Below are 24,504 nucleotides of genomic sequence, written 5' to 3'. Positions count from 1 at the left end.
TGCGTGCGTGTGTGTGTGTGACTACTAGTCTAATAGTAGAGACTCAGCCCCCCCCCCCCCTCTGGACCACCTCCTAGTAGAGACTTCTCTAGGAAGAAGACGAAGATGAGGATTAAGGCGAGACACTGCAGGTGAATAGGCAAATATACTTTTTTTGTTGATTTTGAGATTTTGTTATATTTTGCTTCCTAAACATGTCTTCTATGAAACTAGTGACAATAAAACGTCAATAACACACATTTAGTTGTTCATTTTACTTCATTTTGCCTTATTGCATCCATAAATGTCCACATATTTAATGGGGAAGTGCCTCATTTGCATATATAAACATAGATTTCAGAAAACTTGTCTCTACTAGGAGGTGGTCCAGAGGGGGGGGGGGGTCTCTACTGGGAGGTGGTCCAGAGGGGGGGGGCTCTACTAGGAGACTAGTGGTCACACACACACACTGTGGAACAGTGTCTATCTGTCTGTCTGTCTGTCTCTCTGCTGTCTGTCTCTCCGGCTCTGCAGCTGGACCTTCTCAAATAAGCACGGAAAAGCTTTTAAGCTCATAGCTCCAATTTGGGTCCCAAATTGCGGTACAAATGAAGGAGGTGTCTCGGGTAGTGGACTCTAGTTAATATTATGTTCTCTCTGCAATTGGACTGCCCCTCATTCATCCCTATCTGATGCTATCTCTGAAAACAGTTCCTGCGAGCGCAGTCAGTGCACCCCATAACGCTATATATATAAACCTGCATTCATTCGGAGAGAAAGACCTATTCCACATGCTATTTAGGGTTTGACAATAATTACACTAATATCGCTATTTCACAATGAACTATAATGAATTACGGGGGTCATACAGAACACGCGCCAGTGTTTATTTCCGCGTTGGAACGAATGCATGCACTGAGGAGCGCTTGTGCGTAGTAACGATATTCTACCACTGGGCGTCAGCTAAGTGTGCTCAGAGCTGTGCGTAGACATAAGCACAAAGTCAAGTTCAAGTTGAAATTGATGAATCCCACTCTTTGCTTAGAAATGATCGTACGCACAGGGTAAGCACAAATCTGTGCGTAAGACACGTTGATGAATGAGGGCCCAGGACTCCAGAGTAAGGTGTGTAGAAACAGAGACACATCAACCCAGTGTACTTAGTACGGTTGTGCAGGCAGACAGGCAGCGACCCCCAGAGGGCGATGACGAGGAGCACCCGAGGGTGACGTCAAGTGCCCCAAGCAGTGGGAGGTATCCCTCAAGGGAACACAAACCCCCAAAGTATCTGACAGACTGTGCCCGGAAAGGGAGTGACGAGGAGGACAGTACACCTACCCCCGTTGATTACTACTACAGGATAGTCAGTGGGGTAACCCCGACCGTTAAAGAGGTCACATTGTCCCCCGAAGAGGGCAGACAGACAGTGGGAGGAAAATGGGTGTATTCAACCAAGTTACCAGAGGGCAGACAGACAGTGGGAGGAAATGGGTGTATTCAATCCAGGAGGGTATTGAAGGCCACGACAAATACAAAGTGTGGTTCGTAGCAAATTCCTTAAATGCTGAAGGAGGGTACTCCATGTTTAAATAATGAAGGAGGGTGGCTACACTGCTTAAAGGCAAGAGGTGGATGATTAATTCCAGGTTTAAGTACAGAGGTGGATGATTGTTTAATTCCATGTTTAAATACAAAAATGGATCCCATGTTTAAATACAAAGGTGGATGACTTACCATGTTCTCAATGATGTAACTATGTGGGAAAGACCCTGAAACGTTTAGACATGTAAGAATGTAGATCAAGGGAAACACCAGGTGATCAAAGACTAGACTATCAGGAGGATGCTCAGAAACTGAAAATGTATAGAGATGCCGTGGGTAGCCTCATTTATTTAACAATGTGTACCCGCCCTGACCAATGGTTTGTAGAGATTGGATTGTCACAGCATTTGGCTGACCCCATAGAGGAGCATTTGGATTACAGCCAAACATGTTTTTTTTGTTATCTTAAAGGTACAGGATATTGTGTGAGTTTGAATACAGACAGCTCACTGGTTTCATGGGAAAACAAAGAAGCAGCCCACAATGGTACTATCAACTAGTGAAGCCGAATATACGGCTCTAGCTCTGACCATACATGAGTGTGTTTATCCAGAACAACTGTTAGGAGTGATGGAGATAAAATTACGAGTATATTGTTTAAGATGTAATAGGTAATTGGAATGTACTCTCTATACCAGACAAGGTGGTTTTTGAAGATGAGGGGCATTTTGTCAACATCAGTTATATAAAAGAAGCAGTGAAGCCAGACCAGCACTCTCAGGTTCAAAATTTAATGGCAGCCTGAAACAAACATGTTTCGGAATTACATATTCCTTCTTCAGTGTTATAGCTTGCCACTGAAGAAGGAATATGTAATTCCGAAACATGTTTGTTTCAGGCTGCCATTAAATTTTGAACCTGAGAGTGCTGGTCTGGCTTCACTGCTTCTTTTATATAATACTTAATGGGATTTCAGCACCCAGTGTCGTATCTTGAGAGCGCGGTCTAACTTGACAGTCAACATCAGTTAAAAATGATGGACACTGTTGTTTATGAGGGCAACCAGGGAACCATTGTGATTGCTAGGAACCCAGTGTGTCAACATAGATGTAAACCTGTCAATATAGAAAATATCATCTAATCAGATCTGTCATCAGGGAAGAACGGACGACAGGGTAGCAGACACTATGAGGAAAACTGTTCCAAATGAAAATTGAAGGGATTTGCAAGGGTCATGTTTAATGTGAAAATATTGACTGTCACACCCTGTTAATGTTTTGGATTATATAATTTCCTTTGTAAAATGTTTTTCAAAGAAGTTATCCAGTATGCTAATACCTAATACAAACCTAAGTGGGAGTGTTGAGGTCAGAGGTTCTGTGTAGGATTGTTAGTAACTGTCTAACTGCATAATAACTGTTTCCACCAGTAACTGTCTAACTGCATAACTGTTTCCACTAGAGGGTGCTCTAGGCGGAGCCACTCAGGTACACCACCATGTGGCGAGTATAAATACAGATGTCTCCTCCCATTCTTTCTCTTTCCCCCAGTCTCTCAGTGAGAGAAGACCTGTAGTGTAACTGCTCTGCCATGTGAATAATAAACCACGCCACGTTAAGGCTCAAGATAGAAACCATGCCTCTTGACCACATTATTGTCGCCCTATAGCCGAATTCTGTTAACACATGCACTCATCTGTGTTTCACTACACACATGAGTGCATGCTTACCAACTGTCAGTCTGCAACACTATCACGACATCTAAGAAGGGAGATCCCCCCTTGAATGGCCCTTCTAAGGTTTCTCTCCTCCACACTGCCTGTGGTGCATTTTTCCTTATTGTTAGGTTTTAGTGAGTTTTTCCTTACCTTCGCGTGGGGTATGTCTGGGAGTGTTTGCATTCATTCATTTATTTGCATTTGTTTGAAATTTGTTAGACCTTATGGTGTTCTTGTTTTGTTCTTGATTTATTGTTATGTTTCTTCTTGACTTGTTTAAAGAAGACGTGTCCGGCCCATGGGGACATTGACGTGTGTTGTCGGGCCTTACAAATAAATTTGATTTGATTTGATTTTAATTGAAAATGTAAACAAGACAAAAGTATTTTTCCTGTCTGCATCCCCTTAACAATTGTTTGTATTGTACCCATTCTGCAATCTGTTAATAAAGTTTTCATCCAATAAATCAATCAATCCATTCATACAGTAGTAAAAGACAGTATAGTTAAAGGTAATCTGACAAGAACAGACACTGGTACATAATATTTTTGGGGGGGTAGGGGGGCACCCTCCAGCTCTATCCCTGTCCTCCACTGCCCCAAGTAAATTCCCAGTGCATAAATAATGTTAATACCAATCCACTGAAACAGGGTGACTTGTAACTTTCTCTCAACGTGTAGGCTATATAATAGTTATCCTGGAGTAACACAATGGCTGATACTGTGTATGTAATAGTGGTCCTCCTCCTCACTCATCAATGAGCAAAATTGGACATAGGAGTAACTACATAACTGACAGTGAGTAAAACCAATACATCGTGTTAGGATGGGATAGTTGGTTATATCATTGGTCAGACGCGTGGACCAGCCCTTAACTTCTAAACCAACCATGAACGCTGGCAGTTGATTGTCGAGTTCGTCGCCCAATGACAAGTCGGAATTTCACTTTGTGTGGGTCTTTCACCATCGAGGGGTGGGGTCTTCGAGGTCATTCAGTCCCTCTCTGCTTCACTCTATCGGCGTGTGTTTCAGGGGACGGGCGGTTGGAGTAAGGAGTTGCCGGGCAATAGTGCACCACAAACGCTCTTTCGGGAGGTGGCTTTGCCGCAAATTGCATTACAAACAAAAGAAAGGAACCCCGGCGACGATTTTCTTTTAAATAACTCAACGCGCAACGACTGCGCCCACACACACACATAAGCGAAACGCAGCTAAGCTAACGTTAGCATCCCTGCAACTGACGGGAGTCAAGGTGTTGATTGCTAGCCTTAGCTGATTATCCATTAGCTAGCATCCTTCCGCCGCCGTAGCATCGTTAGCTCGCCTCCTCGCGCACATCGAGCCGTGGCCGTCGTAGTGCCACTCGGCGCGGCGCGTGAGCACCGCATTTTACACCCCACCACCAACGGGCGAGATTCCAACGGTCGCTTCGAAACTGGCTGCCGGAGACAACGGCGTCTAGTTGACTCTCGGTCGGTAGCCGCCCGCCACACACCCTGCTCCCCAACCCCTTCACCTCTACCCCTCTCCACCCGAAACACTGGAAATCCACAAGCGACCGGAGAGCGACGACGGGCCAGCCAAGCTGGGGCTGGTACCGGACGACTCGCTCGGACTCGTCGCGGCTCCTCCCGACAACAAGCACAGCCGCGGCGGGGATCTACCGACCAGTATGGACGGGCTGGCCGTGGAGGTCCGCGGCTCCAACGGGGCCTTCTACAAGGTAGCTAGCTACTAAACACTGTTGTGCCTCTGCGGGGACGCGGCGGAGCTTGTTGCGACGCCGTTAAAAAGTTTCAATCAAGACTAGAAACTGATGTTAGCCCAAAATGTTGTGTATTATTGTGGTCTTTAGCTTGCTCGTGGTTTATCATTAGCTTGAGGCCGTTACAGAAAAAGTACAAGGATGGATTGCGTTCCTGTGGGTTTGGCCATTGTGGTGGGGTGGATAACGTTAGCCCAGCTAATATTAGCTACCGAGCTAACTATACTTGTCATCATCATGGCCTACATTTGATTGTTTTTAGCAACTGCCAATGTGATTATTATGGGCTGCTGCTCTAAAGGGAACCAGTTTCCCATAGTTTCCGAATGGCTGACTATTGGAGGGCGTCTTTCCCTTGGCTTGGCTTTGAAAATGACAAAAGCTAATCATATAGTGAGCTGTTGTTCAGTTCTTGCAAGCAAGTGTGAAAGGATGTCACATCTCAAATTCCATACTTTGGTCTTTAATGTTTATGAAGATAGTCTACCTTTTTATATGCACTTAGATCCATATTTGGCACGTTTATTTTTTTTCCTCTTTTTTTACTATCAAATGTCGTTTTCATTAAGTCAGGACGGGCCACCACACCAATTAGGCTTAGCTAGGTCAGGTAGCCATGTTTTCCTTTCGATTCTTCCATGTCATGAAAGTAAAACGGCCTTATTTACTTTTGTACTCAGTCACATGGTCTAACAGTCACCATTGCTCCTCCATCGTTGCTTTTGTCTCGTGTCATCAACATAGCCCACTTCTCATTGCTCTCTCGACAATGTTTTAGTCATTTCTTGGTCGTAAGACGATGTTTGCGTTCACTTTCTTCACATTTGTGAACATTATATGACTGTGAACCTTCAGCTATTACCTTTTTGCGTGTATGCGCTGGGCTGTAGTGATTTTAATAAGGGGGTGATTGCCCCACAAGCTGAGGAACCAGCCAGGTCAGGTGTGCCGTCTGCCTATGATCAAATCCTATGAAGGGTAACTGCTAATGGGCATCCTAAACGCACTCGCCTAAACGGACAAGTAATCCTAAAACATGACAACACAACCATCCTCTTTTCTGTCAGCTTCATATCCCCCACCTCTATTATCCCCTCATCACTATCTCTTTTCTGCCTCATGCCTTGCCTTCCTTCTCTTTTCCGTGCTAGGGCCTGTCTGCTCGGCCACATGGTGGTTTAGAGATGAGCCTATATTTACACTCCTCTCTCCTCATGCTGCCGCCTCACCTGTCGCTATGTTTAACAGGGTGACAGTTTGACTCTGGCACGAGTAAACACTTTCCACTCAACGCTAATGCTACGTATTCACATCGTCCCACCAGCTCTCGTTTTATATCCACAAGATTATGATCCTTGTTTTGTTAAATTACATAAAAAAATGCCATGTTTACCAACGGATCTGTTTTTGTCAAGGAGCTGGTGCGTTTCGCTACATACGCCTGTCTGCTGCTCTTGAGTGTATTCAGAGAGATGGGTCTCCAATGCGGTTTTATATAGTTCAGTCATTTGTTGTAGTAGTTGGGTCAGGTATTGTTTTCCATTTTAAAGCTGCACCAGGTAGTTTCTTTTTTTGCGAGGGGGGGACTAACCTCTTCAAAATAAAGTATGATCTATCTTTAGTATTGAATACATAAAGTTACAAGAGTAAAATTTGACCCCTGTTCAAACACTGTTTGAAACTAGAAATTATTATTTTTGGCTGTGGTGCTTTTACCCTCTCACCACCTTTACCATACAAAGAAGCATCATCTAAGAGCACTGTTGCTGCAATTTGTTTCAAATAGTGATTATAAACAATTATTCAAGCCGTTGTTACTAGTTATTATAGAGGAAATTCTTTCTTCTCAAAACTGCCCGGTGCAGCTTTAAATATGGGCCCAGTGATTATGGACCTGCTTATCAGTAAAATGACTACTAGTCCTGATTGTACTGCTTCTTTACTTGTACACACACACTTGGGAGAAACTTAAGCTCTGTCCATGTCCCATCTAGGTTCAACTGCTGGACCAGATTTCCTGGGGGACTGAGGTTCTGCAGTCAGAGTTGATTTTAATTGATTAGGAAGCAAGCTACTACTTGCACTACTTGTGTGCATCTGTATGGTCAGAGGAGCCTTAACAGCTTTCTTTCCCAGCCCATTCTTGATAACCAGGTGGGCTTATTGAACTGGGTAGGGTCGATGGCGAATGATGATCACAGCAGGGACCTTCATTTGGCCATCAGCGACCACACCCTTCTACCCTCACACTGATCATGTAAAACGGAGGGCTTTCCAGCCCTTTTACTAGGGCATTCAAATATTATACTTTTATGGTATCGATCGCATTGCTTCATTACTATCGAGTGTCAAAAAATGCTGTGTTGTCGATACCAAACTTTTGATACCCAACCCAAGTAGTTAATCTCATCATTGTCAGTGAGCCAATAAGCATGTTTGTTCCGACATGTAACATTTCTTCTGTTTAACCGCGATCCAAAATGTAACAACCTCTGATTGGCTCACACGACACATAACTCGGCAAAGTAAGGTATATAGAGGGGGGGAATTGTTTTTGGTGTGTGTATTGAATCCCAGGTATCAGTATTGGCACCGGTATCGAACATTTTGAAACGACACCCAGCCTGGCAGTACTTTGTGGGAGTGATGCCTATATGTGGGGCCCATACATGAGCTGTGGAGAGGAGATTAGGAGCTAGCTGCACCGCGGTGCCTCTGGGGCCTCCAGCTTGAGTGACGCAGGCGATGGCAGCTGGCACCTTTTGCCCATTCCAGAGGGCGTTCAAAAAGCTCTTCAATGAATTTATGTTTGGTTCAAATTAGGAAACCTCGAGAGTTGAGTTGAGGCTTCCTCACATAGCACTGATACTATTGCCTGACACCTGGTCCCTAACCACTTTTCCCTGAGAAGAGCTAGCACCTTCCCAGCAGGTGAACCCCCTCCCCCCCCCCCCCCTAGCACGCACTCACTCCAGGGGCCCGATCACACGACCCCTCGGTCCCATATAAGGCAGTGTCACACTGAAAGCGACGCCACCCCACCCCTCTCCTTTCTGTCTTCCCCAGCCCCCCCCCCCCCCCCCCCCACTCATTGCTGGGGGTGTCATTGGTAAAGTTTATGGCACGTCGTGATGCATGTGTGGCGGGCCGTGATGAACGAGCAACAGATTTAGAGGCCCTCGCTCTCCCGTAATGTTGATCGTAGATGGGGTGTCATTCTCTATCCATATAGGCTCAGCCATGAGAGCTTGCCCTCACTTTCCCTTGTGGTCACATGCCCTCCTGTACACATCACTCATGTAAGACTGTCTCTGCCAGTCTCCCATACATGCACAGTACCATGGTATATGCGCACACACACACGTGCAGCTATCTCCTGCATTTTCATTGAGTGTTTATGTGCGTACGCAATATACCCGGGCTATCTGTGCTGCTGTCAGGAGAATACAGTCGGAGCACTCCTCGTCACTCCCCCCCCCACACACACAACTCTGAGCCAGAGAAAAGTGTCGGTGATGTGATATATTGGCTCCAAAAGGTCCTAGATGCTTTTTCAGCTACAGATCACACTGTTGGTCCTAGCATTGCTTACAAACCAGTCAGCCATGTTGTGAGGATGCCATAAGCAGCACATACTAAATTAGAGCCCCCCCCCCCCCCATAAAGTCAAATCCCATCCCTTTATAAGTCAGTGACATTTCTCTCGTATCTGGTAATAAAATTGTTCTTCTCTTTCTCTTCCAGGGTTATATCAAAGATGTCCATGAAGACTCGCTCACAATAGTTTTTGAAAACAAGTAAGTTTTCCTGGAAGTTTTCCTTACACCCTGCTTGTCAAATGAGTATGGTAGCTTTTTCTAGACCGTAAGGATTAGGGGTGTAACAATGCATCGGTAACTATTCAACTGCATCGATTTTATTGACCTATGGTCCATTCATGCTGAGTGATCAGTTCCCCCAGCCACATTTGTGTGAACATTTTTTGGGGGGGAATTAACTGATGGAAAATGTATCTAATCAAATCGTGGTCAAATGAAGAGATTTCATGATGCATTGAATCGTTGCCTGAAGAATTGTAATCAAATTGTTGTGGGGTCGAATCGTTACACCCCTAATAAGGATATTTCCCACCCCCTCGTACCCAGTCTTGACCAGTCTGTAGACCCATCCCGTCCTAAAATCCCCCCCCCCTCTGTCAGCACCTGTGCCCCGGCCCGCAGCTGTCCGCACAACTCTTTATAGTTTACCTCTTACTCCGCCACCACCCCTCGCCCCCGAATGTGTCCTTTGCACCACTAGCTGTCCTATGCCCCCCCCCCCCACACTGCCCATGGTCCACAGCCCCCGTCCCTCTTTATCTACTTGGCTCAGTCTATGGAGCTGTGGTGTCCCTAAAAATAGTCCCCAGAGGTATCCTGTTCGGGTGGGGTGTGGGGGGGTGGGCGGGCGGGGTAAAAGCCGTTGCCATTCTTGGGATGGTTTCATTGTACAACCTCCTCCCTCTTCTGTGTGTGATGTGAACTAGAGGCTAACATGTGAGTGGAGTTTGACTCCCGCTCCTTCCCACTCCCACAGAAATAATCCCATCCCAATCCCGAGTGAGTTTAAAAAAAATCCCACTCCCTCCCACTCCCACAGACTGATCCCACTCCCGCCCGAATCCCATTGATTTTGTTGTCATAGTTCCCACTCCCTTCTGCTCCCGTTGACGTTTACTCCCGGTCCTGCACAATCATGGGATTCAAAGCGAATTTGACTGCCATCCCGCGGGAATCCCGAAAAAATGTCATCCTCTAATGTGAACATAGAGGTGTGGTATTAGCTGCTTCTACATGAATGAAAATCCCTTAGTCCGCGAATGTAGTTTTTTAGTTGATTTAATCAGCAAAGGTGTAAAATTGTGTTTGCCACATCCAATTTATTTAAATGAAATGTTTTTAATTTAACCAGGGTAATCACATTGAGATTTCCATCTCTTTTTCAAGTGGACCCTGGCCAAGAACGCAGCATACAGATAATAATTTCATATAAAACATTCAAACAAATTCAAATCAAGTTAGGCAATGGAAAAAATTGATAATGGAAAAAATTGATAATAAATAAAATCTTAGTCGACTTAGACCAAACTAACCGATTACTCAAATCTAGGGCTGTTGCCTCTTAGTTGATTAATCGGTTAGTTTGGTCTAAATCGACTAAGATTTTATTTATCAATTTTTTCCATTATCAATTTTTTTCCATTGCCTAACTTGATTTGAATTTGTTTGAATGTTTTATATGAAATTATTATCTGTATGCTGCGTTCTTGGCCAGGGTCCACTTGAAAAAGAGATGGAAATCTCAATGTGATTACCCTGGTTAAATTAAAAACATTTCATTTAAATAAATTGGATGTGGCAAACACAATTTTACACCTTTGCTGATTAAATCAACTAAAAAACTACATTTGCGGACTAAGGGATTTTCATTCATGTAGAAGCAGCTAATACCACACCTATGTTCACATTAGAGGATGACATTTTTTCGGGATTCCCGTCGGATGGGAGTCAAATTCACTTTGAATCCCATGATTGTGCAGGACCGGGAGTAAACGTCAACGGGAGCAGAAGGGAGTGGGAACTATGACAACAAAATCAATGGGATTCGGGCGGGAGTGGGATCAGTCTCTGTGGGAGTGGGAGGGAGTGGGATTTTTTTTTTAAACTCACTCGGGATTGGGATGGGATTATTTCTGTGGGAGTGGGAAGGAGCGGGAGTCAAAATCCACTCGCATGTCAGCCTCTAGTTCACATCACACACAGAAGAGGGAGGAGGTTGTACGATGAAACCATCCCAAGAATGGCAACGGCATTGCATATTCTTGGTATCTAGGGACATCTATGGACCTCAGGGAATGTATTCGGTGTCAGAAATATTGTGTTACTAGGCTTGCTTAAATTGTGATGAAACAAAGGTGAATATGAATTATGATTTTTCTTTGACAGTAAATAACACCATGCTAATAATGACCAAACATTAAAAACTGCCACTGATCTTGTTCAGTACCTTCTTGCAAAAAATCTTAAGGAAATTAATAAAGGGAAGATGATTAAACGGAAGGTTCTGTAGATGCAGTACTGTATTCTCCCATCCGGACCAATGCAATTTGAAATATTATTATAGAATAGGAGGCTTATAAATTACCTTATTGCCAATTCGCACATTTATATATACCGTATACATATTAGTGTTGTCACGATACTGTAATTTCTAACTTCGATACGATACCTTGAAAAGTATCTATATTCTATACCATTTTCGATACCACAGGGAAAAGATTTTAAAATGTAAATTTCTTTATAAATTTTTTTCTTTTGTTGCTGCTCGATTCTCCTCACCTGGTATTATAAGAAGATAAATATAACACTTTTAAAACCCTGGGCGGCTGATTGGCACAGTGGGCAAGGCGCTCACCACTAACGCAGGATACGCTGGGTTCGAGCCCAGCTCTCTGCTGGCCGATCGTTCATACTAACACAATTGGCAAGTGTTAGAGGGTGGGAAAGCCGGTGGGGATTGGACGTTGTGGACAGCGACTCCTACAGGTCGGTTTGGTGACGCCGGTGCAGCGGAAACAGGAAGTAGCGGGGGCAGCGTGAGCCTCCCACACGTTACTCCTCGCCACAGAGTTCGAGCTGCTGCGGTGAAAAGACTCAACAGGCTGCCTCCTCGGGGACACGTGATGCAAGGCTTCTGTTCTCCTCACTACAGCTGACCAGTGGGAGGCATAGTCTAGCAACGTTCAAGATAGGGGAGGGAAGAATTGGATAATACGAAATTGGGATGGAAGAAAAATAGAAAAGTGGATAAAAAAAACATTTAAAACCCTTTTTCTCTTTAGATCAGACATTTAAAAATAACTAAATTATCTAATCTAATCTTAGAAATTAAGTAATGTTAATAGTACTTTGATTGAACTTTATTAACAGATTGCAGAATGGGTACAATACAGTACGGCTCAATACAAAACAACTGCTAAGAGGATGCAGACCAGAAAAATACTTTAGTCTTGTTTACACCGGGGTCCCCCATTTTCAATTCATCAGGAATGTGTGTTAAGCATAACGGCATCGAAGTTAATTTACTTCTGACCATTATAGTCAAAAGTATTTTCCTATGAACTGAAACTCATAAGATCACATAAGGCTAGCATCATTGGCGTTCAGTTACAGCTATATTGGCCAACGTTAGCCAGCTACTGCACCACGAACTGCCAGCTGGCTACCTTTAACAACAGCCATCTAGTGCACTGCAAACTGCTAGCCAGAATACAACAGCCAGCTACTGCACTACGAACTTCCAGCCAGCTAGCTGGCTACCCCAATCCACAACAGCCAGCCAGCCAACCGTACAAAATACAGTCTCGGCCAATCGCATCGATTTGTACAGTTAGTTGGCTCCACTCCATTGTGAATTAAAAGGTTGCTCTAGCACAGACCGTATTAGCTACTAGCTAGCTACAGTTGCTCCAATGATGATGGTATCAGCCGTTGATATGAGCTATCAGTAGCTAGCCAGCTAGTCAGCTACGTAACGTTAGACAACGCCTCGTGCTTTAAACTAAAGTGAATAGTTTACTTGGCCATTTTCAAGTGATGTTGAAAGAGGAGCTGCACTCTTGCTCTCTTCAGAGCGAATGAGAGATGTGACTAGATGGGTCTGGGAGGGGCAGGGGCAATGCACTGGGAGCAGCGTGTGTGTGCGTGTCAACAACTTGCTGTAGGATGAGAGAAGACGGCGTGTGCCAGCTGGTATCGATAGTGCAGAAAGTATCGATATTGCGGGAAATTAGTATTTAAACTGTTTTAAATATTCAGAATCGATATGTATAGAAAAATCGATATTTTTGACAACACTAATACATATATTATCTTTCAAATGCCAGAGTTCAATTTGGATTTAGTATCACCAGGCGTGCATAAGAACAGATAATGAAATTACTGTAATCTACTGTACTTTTTTATTTTCACCACAGTGCAACCATTTTGAAACAAATTTCAGATCTAATTTGTCAAACGTTACCTTTTGTGGTAGAATTATCCTGAATATTAACAGTTATTGAAATAATCCATACAGAACTTTGAACCTTCAACCCCATAGAAATGTACAGGAAGTGTCGTTTTGAAAAATTCCAACGCTGATCTACAGCTAGCGATGTCTATTACAAAATGGCCGCAAAGAAACTACAATTCCCATGGTTCAAAATTTCCAAAATGGTCTACCTCTCGGAATAGACTTGCCCAAATCGAAAAGTTAAATCTATCTACCTATTGCTAAACTAACGTATTGATGATAATATACATTCTACATGCTGTTGTGACATGTTTATGATGTTAATACTTGAATACGTTTGAAATTAAAATCGCAACTTTTATACAACAGTCTAAAAAATATTGATTTATGACCAGATGTCATTTCGGGACCGGTCCCCGTCCCGTCGGGTGGAAGAGGTTAACTACAACAAGCAATGCTGTTTGTTATTTTAAGATGAGGTCTGACTCTGCACTGACAGATTTGTGTTCATTGTGCTGCTTTTATAAAGCCTCAAATGATGGCTTACAATATTTCATGAAAGCAAAGTATTTCGTTTGTCTAAGAAGTCCCACAACATAAAAAAAAAATGTTAAAAAATCAACAACAAATGTATCTCTAAACTTCGAATTAAAATCGAATCTCTGCCCCGAAGCTTCGAAGGTCAGCCCTAGTGTTCTGGATTATGTGCGTCTCATTCGCCTACTTTTTCTTTTTTGGGCTGTTTTATCAGAAAGTGATGGGATTCACAATTTATTTCTACAGTGAACCATTGTATACATTATGTACATTTCATGTTAGGGGTGTTTATTTCTGACTTTGAAGTTGATGAGTTGGTTAAACTTAAACTTTTGTGTATATATAACTTTATTTGTATAGCACTTTTCATACAGAAATTGCAGTTCAAAGTGCTTCACAACAGTAAAAAAAATTAAATGCAGGAATCGAGCATAAAAAATTAAATACAAAAAGATGGCGAGGTAGCAAGGTAAGGTAAATCACAGTTTTTCAGTAATACAAATAAGGCTAAAAATAATAAAATGGAACGGACCGTAAAGTGTGATAAAATTGTTCAATAAAAAATATATAACCGAGCGGTGTATCGCTCTTAATACTGTAGTCTGAACTAGGGGTGGGCGTGAGTAATCGATTGATCGATTACTCACGGCTATGAGAACTATCTTAAATTATTTAAACTCCATCTTAAATTATTTACTAAGAAGACGCACTTTTTTTTACGATGCCAGCTTGTGAGAATTCGTTGTAGCCAGCTAGCGTGCGTTATTTTTAAACCTAGCCGCATATTTCGGAGACGCTCTCTGATTGGCCGACGCCTGTTTCTACACTAGGGCACGATTTTGGGAAATAATCTAATTGTGATTTTTCTCACAGATATTGCGATCGAGATTACATTTGCGATTATAATAATAAAAATAAAAAAGCAGCAGCCCCACAGAGGTTTATTGCAAAATGCGGCTTGCATCTGGCCTACGCGGTGGGTCTTTTCGGGACACCGAGCCTGAAAATGTTTCTTTTTACCTGGGAATCGATACCGGTACCAAACGGTACCTTTTTTTTCTGTACTTTACTCTCCCTCTCTGAAGAACTTCACAACACACAATCTAAAACCCCATACCTCCCTCTCCCAAACCGATCTTGTATCTCAATGGGACTTCCTGGTTAAATAATGTAAAAAAAAATATATATATATTTTAATTGCAGGCCTGGCGATTTGATAATTGCATCATTCCAAATCGCGATTTCGATTAAAAATCTATTAATCGTGCAGCCCTATTCTACACTGGTTAAGCTTAGGCACTCTTTCGAAGTTGGTTAAGGTTAGAGTTTGTCTTAGAGCAGGGCGATTCCTGATTCCAAACTCTAACCTTAACCAACTTCAAAAGAGTCGCCTAAGCTTAACCAGTGATAAACTAGGCGTTAGGGGCAATTCCAGCGTTATGGATGTTACATTCAGAGAGAACATTGGAAACTTAACTTGACATTGACAAGGCATCGATTTGAATTGGAAGTATAATTTACACATTTTAGTTACACTTATTGAGATAAAGATGAGCCTGCAGTAAGAAATGTTTTGACCTTTTGGATTTTGAGATGGGTGACAAAATACACAGCGTTATGGATGTTACGGAAATTGACAAGCTTTTCGGACTCACAGAACACATGATGAAAACTCTGTGAATATTTGACTTTGGTGGACCATTTTGAGGGTCTGGATTCATGTTGTAGTCTGAAAAAATGCCAGGAAATGCTGAGAGAATTGTTGAAATTATATAGAACACAAATGTTCTAGAATGTTCGATTATGACATCATACTGTGACATCACAAATGTTCTAGAATGTTTGATTATGACATCATACTGTGACATCACATGTTCTAGAATGTATTATGACATCATACTGTGACATCACAAAAATCACAAAAAAAAATAATAATAATAATAATTGTCTTAAATAGTTTCAAAATATCAGTCACTTCTGAAAATAAATTACAAAGTTTTTGGAAAATAGCTCTTTATTTGATTAACAAGTGTTTTCTATACAGAGAACAGCAATATCGGTTAAATCAGAAAATGAGTTTTGGAGCAATTCCATGAAAATGTCAACCTCACCATGAAAAAGAAAGTTATAAAAAATCAAGTCCAACTCTGCCTGGACTGGTTCAGAGGAATGGTATCTCCCTCTGTTATCCATGTGAGGATTGAGGTGTTCACGAATCTGATCAAAACTGACCCAGGACTTGTCCTCTTTGGTTGGAAGTGCAGCGGTAAGCCTCCATAAGGGACATGGACATGGACATGGACATGTGGCGTTTCTGAACCCTCTGCTTGACTCCTTCTCTTATGGTCACTGCATCCTTCATTCCTGGGGCCTGTCTTGAAATGTCGTCCCTGGAATAATACTCATTTACTTTCTGTTTGGTTTCATTTGGGGTTTCTGTGTTTTTTTGGGGTGGGTTTCTTGTCACGATACTCGGCAAAACAATAACGCATGTAGGCTGAGCAGACGCGAGGGGGAGATGGCCGACAGCAGCCGATTAGCAGTAGGCTAACGTGGACACTGCTCTGCCTAGACCAACAATGTGTGAAAAAGTTGTGCCTGGAAATATGTTGGATTTTTAAGGTTTTAAAATAACGCAGCTAGCGTTGATGCTATTCAATGCTATCAACATTAGCTAAATAGCTAACCAACTAAATACAATGACAGTACCCAACTAACGTTAATGCCATTCAGAATGTATAACATAGCTACAACACACATTAACGTTAATACAATTACATGCATACAATGAACGGGTGGGGCTAGTCAAAGGACTGGACACGGGGACGCTCATAGATGGGTTCCACTAGCAATAACTCGAGTACATCATGCGATCAATCAATCTGGATTTTTTTGTAAAATGCCCATCCCTAGTCTGAACCGATATGATACTGATATCAGATCTCAGGTCGATACCAAGTTAAATAAGTTGATGCTTCCCCCCCCAGTTAAATGAATCAGTTGGTCTGTTCTTAGTCGGCCAAGAATTTTAGTCAATAGTCTATATTTATAAAAAAAAACAATAAAGATATACGGTATATAATAATTAGTTGCATTCTGAACAATTATTAAACACATCTCCGGTAAATCAGATTAGGTCATTTTCCGTTTTTGCATGAGGGAAATAGAAATTGTACAGATTTGTTGATTTTAAATCCACTATTCGATTAGTTGACAAAGTCCTTTACTATTAGTCGACTTAAGAATTCAAATCTGGCGTCAGTATTGGGAGAATTTCCCCAATGCAAAAATGCAATACCACGAGTCGCATGGAACATGTCGGAAAGCAAATCAAAGCAACTTGAATTTATGCTTTTTTTTGGCACATGTACAAAGATCTTTGATTTCTCTAATGTAATTCTTATCCACTGACCCCATAACTCTTGTCCGTTTAGTAAAAGTAGCAGATGGAATCCTGACCACTGCTCCAATTAAAGCCCTATTTGTTGCCTGTCCGTTTCAGGCGACAAAATCCGTTCAGCGATTCTCAAGTTACATGCCGATATGTGAGGCGTGCTCGTACACGGCAGACTTAAAAAAATCAAATACCACTCCCGACTCTCTACCTCCGTCAATCATTTGCTGATCTCGAAAATTGAGTAGGGCTTTCCAATGGTACCCCACATAGGAATGAGCGAATCATGGATCAAGCAACATTTCATGTATACACGAGGAGACATAATACCAATCTAGCGTTGATTTCAGGATTATTAGATAATCAGCCAAAAAATTACAACGTGATAACTGGGTTACACTAAAATGCTTTTTTCTCGTCTTTTCCTGGAATTACTCAGAATCACTCAAACTATACTCATTTAAAACGGAAATGTACGGATGAAAAAACAATCTGTTTCTTGCATGTTGACCAGAAGCAACTCACTGACAGTCGACGGCGTTATTAGATCCATAGCTATAATATAAAATATAGTTTTAGGACTCGCAAGTTTGGCATTCTAAAACTATTACATTGAATAACGCACTGGCGCTGAAGGCCATCAGCGCCCCCTGCTGCTGGCGTCCAATGTGTTAAGAGGTTAAAGGAGAACAACACCTCAAATTGTGAATTCCATGTCCGGAGCTGCTCCATTGACGATGAATGACTGATTTTGTGGACCCACACAATGTTTTTTTTTTTTTTTTTTTTTTAACCCAAATTAGTTTTATTCTATAGTAGTGGTCTCGGTTCTGAAACAGAAAATGTACCTGTATGACCTGAACCTTGCCCTGGGTGGTCAGAACCTTGCCCTGGGTGGTCAGAAGTTGAACATTGCCCCGTGTGATCAGAACATGGCGCTCGGATGTGATGAAGATGTCTGTCGTCTTTCCCACTGTATTGTCTATGGAGCAGCTGCAGACTTCATACCCGACATCACAATCGCAGATTTGAGTTTTAGCACGTCTAACCCGTTTTTGCCTTTTGGCATGGAGTTGTTTGGTCACTGAATATTCTTGGATCATAGAAATAACATGTAGGAATTCTTAAATTGGCACTGTTCCACTTTAATGTCTAGCACCCAGTTGACAGTGAAAAACCTCCACTGGTGCATTCCTGTGCCAACATGCCGTTTTTAGACGAGCTCCCATTGAGTGTAGTTATGAAAATAGGGCATTTTACCAACAATAGAATCCTCAATACTCTTTATCTTTTACACTTCCTCATCAAACCTAATGAACTAGTATAAGTTTTACTGCTGGCTTTTCATGATGGCGTTTGTCTGCGTGCAACATAGAATTAAGTGGGTAGTATGATCTTATACATTATCAGTGTGTAATAAGGACAGTACAGTAGCTGTCGGTTTTTAGAACGGGTGCAGGATGAAGGTACGTGTAAAGACTGAACTGTAGTAATGTAAACAAACATGTTTGTATATAGTACTTGTTTTTATGAATGAATGAACGGTGGGTAGCACGCCTACTGAATTTCCCTCAGGATAAATAAAGTATTTCTATTCTTAAGTAGTATTTTGTGCTGCTTCCTATCGCAGATTCGCCGGCCTCTTTTGCATCATCCTCTAATCACAACCGTTGCTTCCCTCTTTTTTTATTTTAAGTTTAATTAGTCATTACTAGAAAATAATGTTAGTCATTCATTCACAATAGTCTGCAGAAGGACAATCATTTAAACTAATGTGCCATGTAGGAAACACATTTTTACATCAATCATTTGAATCAATTGTTTGTCGACTAATTAATTTCATTAGTGAAGTTAAAGGACAGCCCTATTGTGTTTTTAATGTTCTAACATGTTGTTTGCTCATGTCTCCTACTAGTTGGCAGCCAGAGAGGCAGCTGCCCTTCAGTGATGTGCGGCTACCTCCCCCAACAGACTACCATAAAGACATCGGCGAGGGGGAGGAGGTGGAGGTAAGACCCAAAACATCCACCACTGTCACTTTCTCAAAAGATTTAAAACATTAAGGAAAACATTTAATATGACTGTGAAAGTTATGATGTATAGGAAAAATTTACCCCTATTCATCTCCTGGTTGTGTTAACAAATTGGTCACTATAGAAAATGTGTTCTCTCTCTCTCTCTCTGTGTACTTCCTTGTTTAGGTTTATGCACGACTTGAATTCAAATAATGATCTCTGTCTACAGAAGCATTTTTAGCACCATCCCAGAAAAGATCTGTCCTTACTAGTTCACCTGAAAACTCGTATCACAAGACCTACCGTGTACACTTAATTGTTGCGCTCCGTTTAGAGGCTGCCAAAACCAAAAGTATTTCAGCACCGGATAGCCAAACCTACTACAGTATTGTAGCACTGTTGTCTACACTGCAGTGATTTGTCATTTGTACTTGTTGCTTTGATGTAAATATCTCTGAAATGTTCTTTCAATATTTGCTATCGATGCGCCGTTAGGCTTGGGTACCGAACTCAGACTGAATTACCTTGGTGGTATCGATTCACGTTAGATCAATCGGTGCCACATTTCGTTACCGATCTCGGCATCGATTCCCAGGTATCGTTTCAAATGTGAATGGTACTCAACCCTATGCGCTGTACATGCTAGTTTGTTTTGAAAATGGGGGTCTGCCTCATCATTTTCACAATCTCACCTGTCCCACACTGTCACGCAACCCTGGCTTTTGCAAATGAAGACTGGGTCGGCAGCTAAAAATAGCTGGGGCAGTAATATAGACGCTGGGTGCAAATGTAGTAAATCTTCTCCGGTTTATAACGAAAGTGTATTAGTGTAAACAAGCTCACTGTGGGTTTACGTTAGCCTGGTTGCCTTGCTAGCTCACTGAACTATAACCAGACGGTGAACTTGAAACATTATTGAGTAACACGGGGCTATGCAATAAAAATAAAATAGTCCAACATAGGTTATGAAGGCACTTGTGTGCAATACCAACAGTGCTTCATCAACCATAAACAACTAATAATACATGTTCATAACACAGTTGCAGATTCAAGCTCGACATGTATACATGCCCATCATGCACCTCCTTTTCATATGGACTCTCCACCAGCCTCATCTCCTCATTCTGTTCTCGGCAAGCATTTGAACTTTGGCTATAACACGCTCACAATTAACTTGACGACATCTCCATTCTTACGTGTGATATTACTTTCCCCACAGCATCTTTGGCTTCAAGCAGCCACACGCTCACAAGAGCGTTCAGTTTGTCATCAACAATAGTGGCTTATAATCTACTGCTCACTCCGGAGTCCACTTTCCTCAGTTTCTCCCAACTGTTGGACATGCCTATGGGCTAATTATAATCATCCACACCGTGAATTTTGACGTTTTCTGTACAAAAAAGGAAACACGGAAGCTTCCATCACTGCCTCCCTACGTGGGCATGTTGGATCTTGCTTTACTTTGTTCATGCGCTTTATTTTGTAACAGTGTATTTAATTAAAAGTAACTCAATTTGAACTTTATATTAGGGCTGGGCGATAAAACGATAACGATTAGGGATGCCCCGATCACGTTTTTTGCCACAGATACCGATCACCGATCGTCGTGAGCCATATCGGCCGATACCGATCCGATACGTTTGTTTTTGATTAAAAAGAAATTAAAACTGATTTTATATAATTTTTTTTTTTTTTTTTTTTTTTTTTTTATAAAATATATATATTATATAATTAGACTTGTACTTGTATTATCTGCGAGACATCGCCACCACGCAACAAGTCAAAATGCTCGCTATCTGCAAACAGCTCCACTGTCTGTGTGTACTCTAGTAGCCTCCAGCTCCAAAAAGGATTCTCCGGCGCTGCAGCGGGACCCTATTGGTAACGTTATGCTTTGGTCATTTAACATTCAGCAAGCCCTCAGCTCGAATACGCATTCAATCAATGTTATAAGACATTGATATCAAGAGCTATCTGTAGCTACTGCTAGCCGGCTAGATGACGTTAAGACAGAACTTTAGTTCAATGGGACATTTCGTTTTGAACAGTAAACTAACGTCAGCTAACGCAAGCTAACGGAGGTATGAACATGGACTACTAGACTTTCTGGATCATTTGTTGATATCAGGAGCTATCGGTAGCTAGCCGGCTAAATACCGTTAGACAATGCCTACTAAACGTGAATAGTTGACTGGGTAATTTTGTTTAAACAGTAACGATAGCTAGGTAGCTAACGTTAGCGCAGGTCGAATGCACTACAGACTCGAGCAGAGGAGCCGCCTCTCAGTCCTCTTTGTTTACAAACTCTACATGGGGGCGGGCGGGGCTAGGGAGGAGGAGCAGCGGCAGTTTGCAGGTCGTGTGTGTCTGAGACAGACTGCGAGTGAGAGCTTCGCTTGATCGGTTTCCGCGATCGGCGAATATGACTCATTATCGGAATTCACAGATTGCATATTTATACGGAGTATCGGCCGGTAACGATCGGTGGCCGATCGATCGGGGCATCCCTAATAACGATAACTATCGCGATAAATTATTTCCTCGAAATAAACATGAAACGTGGTCGCAAAGTTTCGATATATCGATTTTCCAAGCTTGGATATGAGCACACGCACTAACAACCAATCAGTGAAGGAGATGGCCGACAGCGAAGGAGACCCGCGCTGCACCTCTGGGTAGAGAGGTAGGACTCCAGTAGTAAACAAGGCTGGCTAGGATAATTGGCTTGCACGCCGCTATTTTATAGTTTACGTGCCGAGTGGGTGTGTGGCGTGAATTCTGAGGCCACGGTTAGAGTAGTGTGGGGTATGCGGTGGACGTCGTTGCAATGTATTGGGGCTGAACGGAGTATTTTAGGGTGATATTTAGTACATTGGAAACAAGGCTGGCTAGGATAATTAGCTTGCACGCCGCTATTTTATAGTTTACGTGCCGAGTGGGTGTGTAGCGTGAATTCTGAGGCCACGGTTAGAGTAGTGTGGGGTATGCGGTGGACGTCGTTGCAATGTATTGGGGCTGAACGGAGTATTTTAGGGTTATATTTAGTACATTGTCATGGGATACACCGCTTGCTCTGGCTAACTGCTAACGTGCGCGGACTGATGACGACATCAACTTGAGACATTCGCAGCAGCAAAACAAGTCTATTAATAGCCCGTCCATTGGCGCTGGGCATAAGAAGTTAATTAAACTTGACAGAAATTATATTGATGATAATTATCGATATAGAGTTATATGAAAATAATTTAATAATTTTATCACGATAACGTTTTTGGCCATATCGCCCAGCCCTACTTTATATCATGAAAAAATGTACAATGTACCCATCAGGCCACGTGAGCGGATCGGCGCGGCCGAGAAATCCGCTCTTCGCTCTTTAAAGCTTGGTCCGCTCCGCTAATCGCTCATGTTGACCCCGCCCCCAAGTCGCTCTCCGCTCCCTCACCGCTCACCTTGAATCGAGCGCTCCCCGCGCCAGATCGCTCTGCTTTTTTTTTTTTTTTTTTGGAGCATGGTGTAAATGAGCTCAAACTACAACAGTCTACACCCCCTGGGCCCCTTAACAATTGTTTGTATTGAGCAGCATTGTAATTGTACCCATTCTCCAATGTTAAATAACGTTGTTTATCCATTCACTAGCTCTATTAAGCGATGATAGTTAGCCGAGCCACAATGCTATGGTCGCTGCCATTAACGTTAGCATGTAAGCTAACGACAACAACAATGGCGTCGATACTTTTCTAACAGGAGTGAGTGAAGGAGGAGTGAAGCCTGAACAGGATATCACAGGTTCACCCTTCTCAATTCTCATTGGTTGAAAATGGCCTTCATGTTTGTACATCGCCATCTGTTGCTTTGGCATTGTACTACATGTATATTATGTTAAACCACTGTGTGAGCGTCCCGCAGTGGATTGGAGCGGAGGAGAACTCTCGCTCCGGACGTTGCGCCGACCCATTTTAAAACCCACTCCTCGCTCACGTCAAAACCGCCCGCTCCGCTCCCCGCGCCGCTCACGCTCCGATCCGCTCACATGGCCTGGTACCCATACACGTCTGTAGTGGCCGCTTGTCGCTCCCCAATGAATCGACAAGCGTCCACGATGCACTAGGGCTGGGCGATATGGCCTAAATATGATATCACTATTTTCTGACCTTTCGGCGATACACATCACGATGTTTTTCCTTTTTTCCCCAAACAATTCATTATGAGGCTTACCAAGACAGTATTTGAGTTTTAAAGCGAACATTAAAGACAAAAGACTCATGCATTTAGCATTTTTATATTATATATTAGATTTAGATTATTGGATTCTTAGATTATATATTTAGCATTTTAGCCTTTCGTTTTTTTAGATTATATATTAGATTATATTTAGATGATTAGATTACATATTGTAACTATTTATTTATTTACATGTATGTATACATTTATTATTTGAACGGCTTAAGGCTATATCTGTACTTTATGTTTGTTGGTTGTGTTGCATACTTGAAATAAACTTCAATCAAATCAAACCCCCCCCCTTAAAAACAAAAACCTGTGTTTAACCTAGCCATCTATAAAACATCATGCTAAAACTGTGAAACAAATGTCCTACTCCCCTAAAGAAAGAAATACATAGCAAACATGACTCAGTTATCCAATAGTGCTGCTGCTTTTTATTTGGTTAAAATCTTTTAGTTAATAAGACTAAAAGACTACAATATATATGACTACAAGGTCCAGAAGCCGACTTCATGACTGCTTCCTGTCCTCTCATTCCATTTCCGGTTTTCCGGTTAACGTTACATTTTCAACAACAGATTGCTGCTAATTAAACGCTTCATGGAAACGGAGTAACGTTAACGTTATGTCGAGTTCATACGTGTAGTGTAGTATGAACTCGACATAACGTTAACATTACTCCGTGTCCACTGTTGCAGCCACTGTTGCGTCGCAGATGGATGGTACACTCTGTTAGCTCCATAGCTAATCCGCTCATAGACTAATTTACCGATAGCAGTACCGTTAACGTCGGAGCTTACTCCTGGGTTTCAGGGGGCATCCCTAGCACCGAGCCACCGCCTCTCTGTCTCTGGCTAGGTGTGTGCGCTTGCGTGCGTGTATGTGCGTGTAGATGACGTAATTTGGGCAAGTGTGTGTGTGACTGACTTTTTTTTTCTGCAAGAGGGAGAGGCGAGAGGGAGAGGAAAGCATTTAGCACTGCGCTTGTTAGTCTCATCTCAGCCGCGGCGGCCTCTAACGCGAGGGCAAAACATCACGATATCCACGATACATTTAAAAAGTGTATCGTTAATGAACTGTACCCGATATTTATATAATAGTCATATCGCCCAGCCCTATGATGCACCCGCAATTAACTATCTTACTCAGTCCCAAAGTTGTGATGTTGAATGAATTTAATGTCCAACGTTGCTCCTCTTACGGTTTACAGGGTTTATTGTTGTCCAAAGGTAAATGATAGTGAATGAAGGGTTTAAACAGAACAGTTGTCAATTGCT

At 42.3% G+C, this 24,504-nt stretch overlaps 1 protein-coding gene across 3 annotated transcripts in view; it reads left to right on the top strand.

The window, feature by feature from the left end:
- The first annotated feature begins 4,274 nt into the window (after window positions 1–4,274).
- The window catches only part of fxr2 (FMR1 autosomal homolog 2), a 53,486-nt gene continuing 33,256 nt past the window's right edge, over window positions 4,275–24,504 (top strand). For all 3 annotated transcript variants that reach the window (XM_084315445.1, XM_084315446.1, XM_084315444.1), the window contains exons 1-3: window positions 4,275–4,960; window positions 8,747–8,799; window positions 18,901–18,994. In XM_084315445.1, coding sequence (XP_084171571.1) covers window positions 4,910–4,960; window positions 8,747–8,799; window positions 18,901–18,994 — 198 coding nt within the window. In that variant the 5' untranslated portion in view covers window positions 4,275–4,909. The remainder of the gene's footprint in view (window positions 4,961–8,746; window positions 8,800–18,900; window positions 18,995–24,504) is intronic.

Source organism: Notolepis coatsorum, assembly GCF_963971535.1.
Source record: "Notolepis coatsorum genome assembly, chromosome: 1".
NCBI classification, from domain to species: domain Eukaryota; kingdom Metazoa; phylum Chordata; class Actinopteri; order Aulopiformes; family Paralepididae; genus Notolepis; species Notolepis coatsorum.
This window is presented reverse-complemented; position numbering and strand designations above follow the sequence as displayed.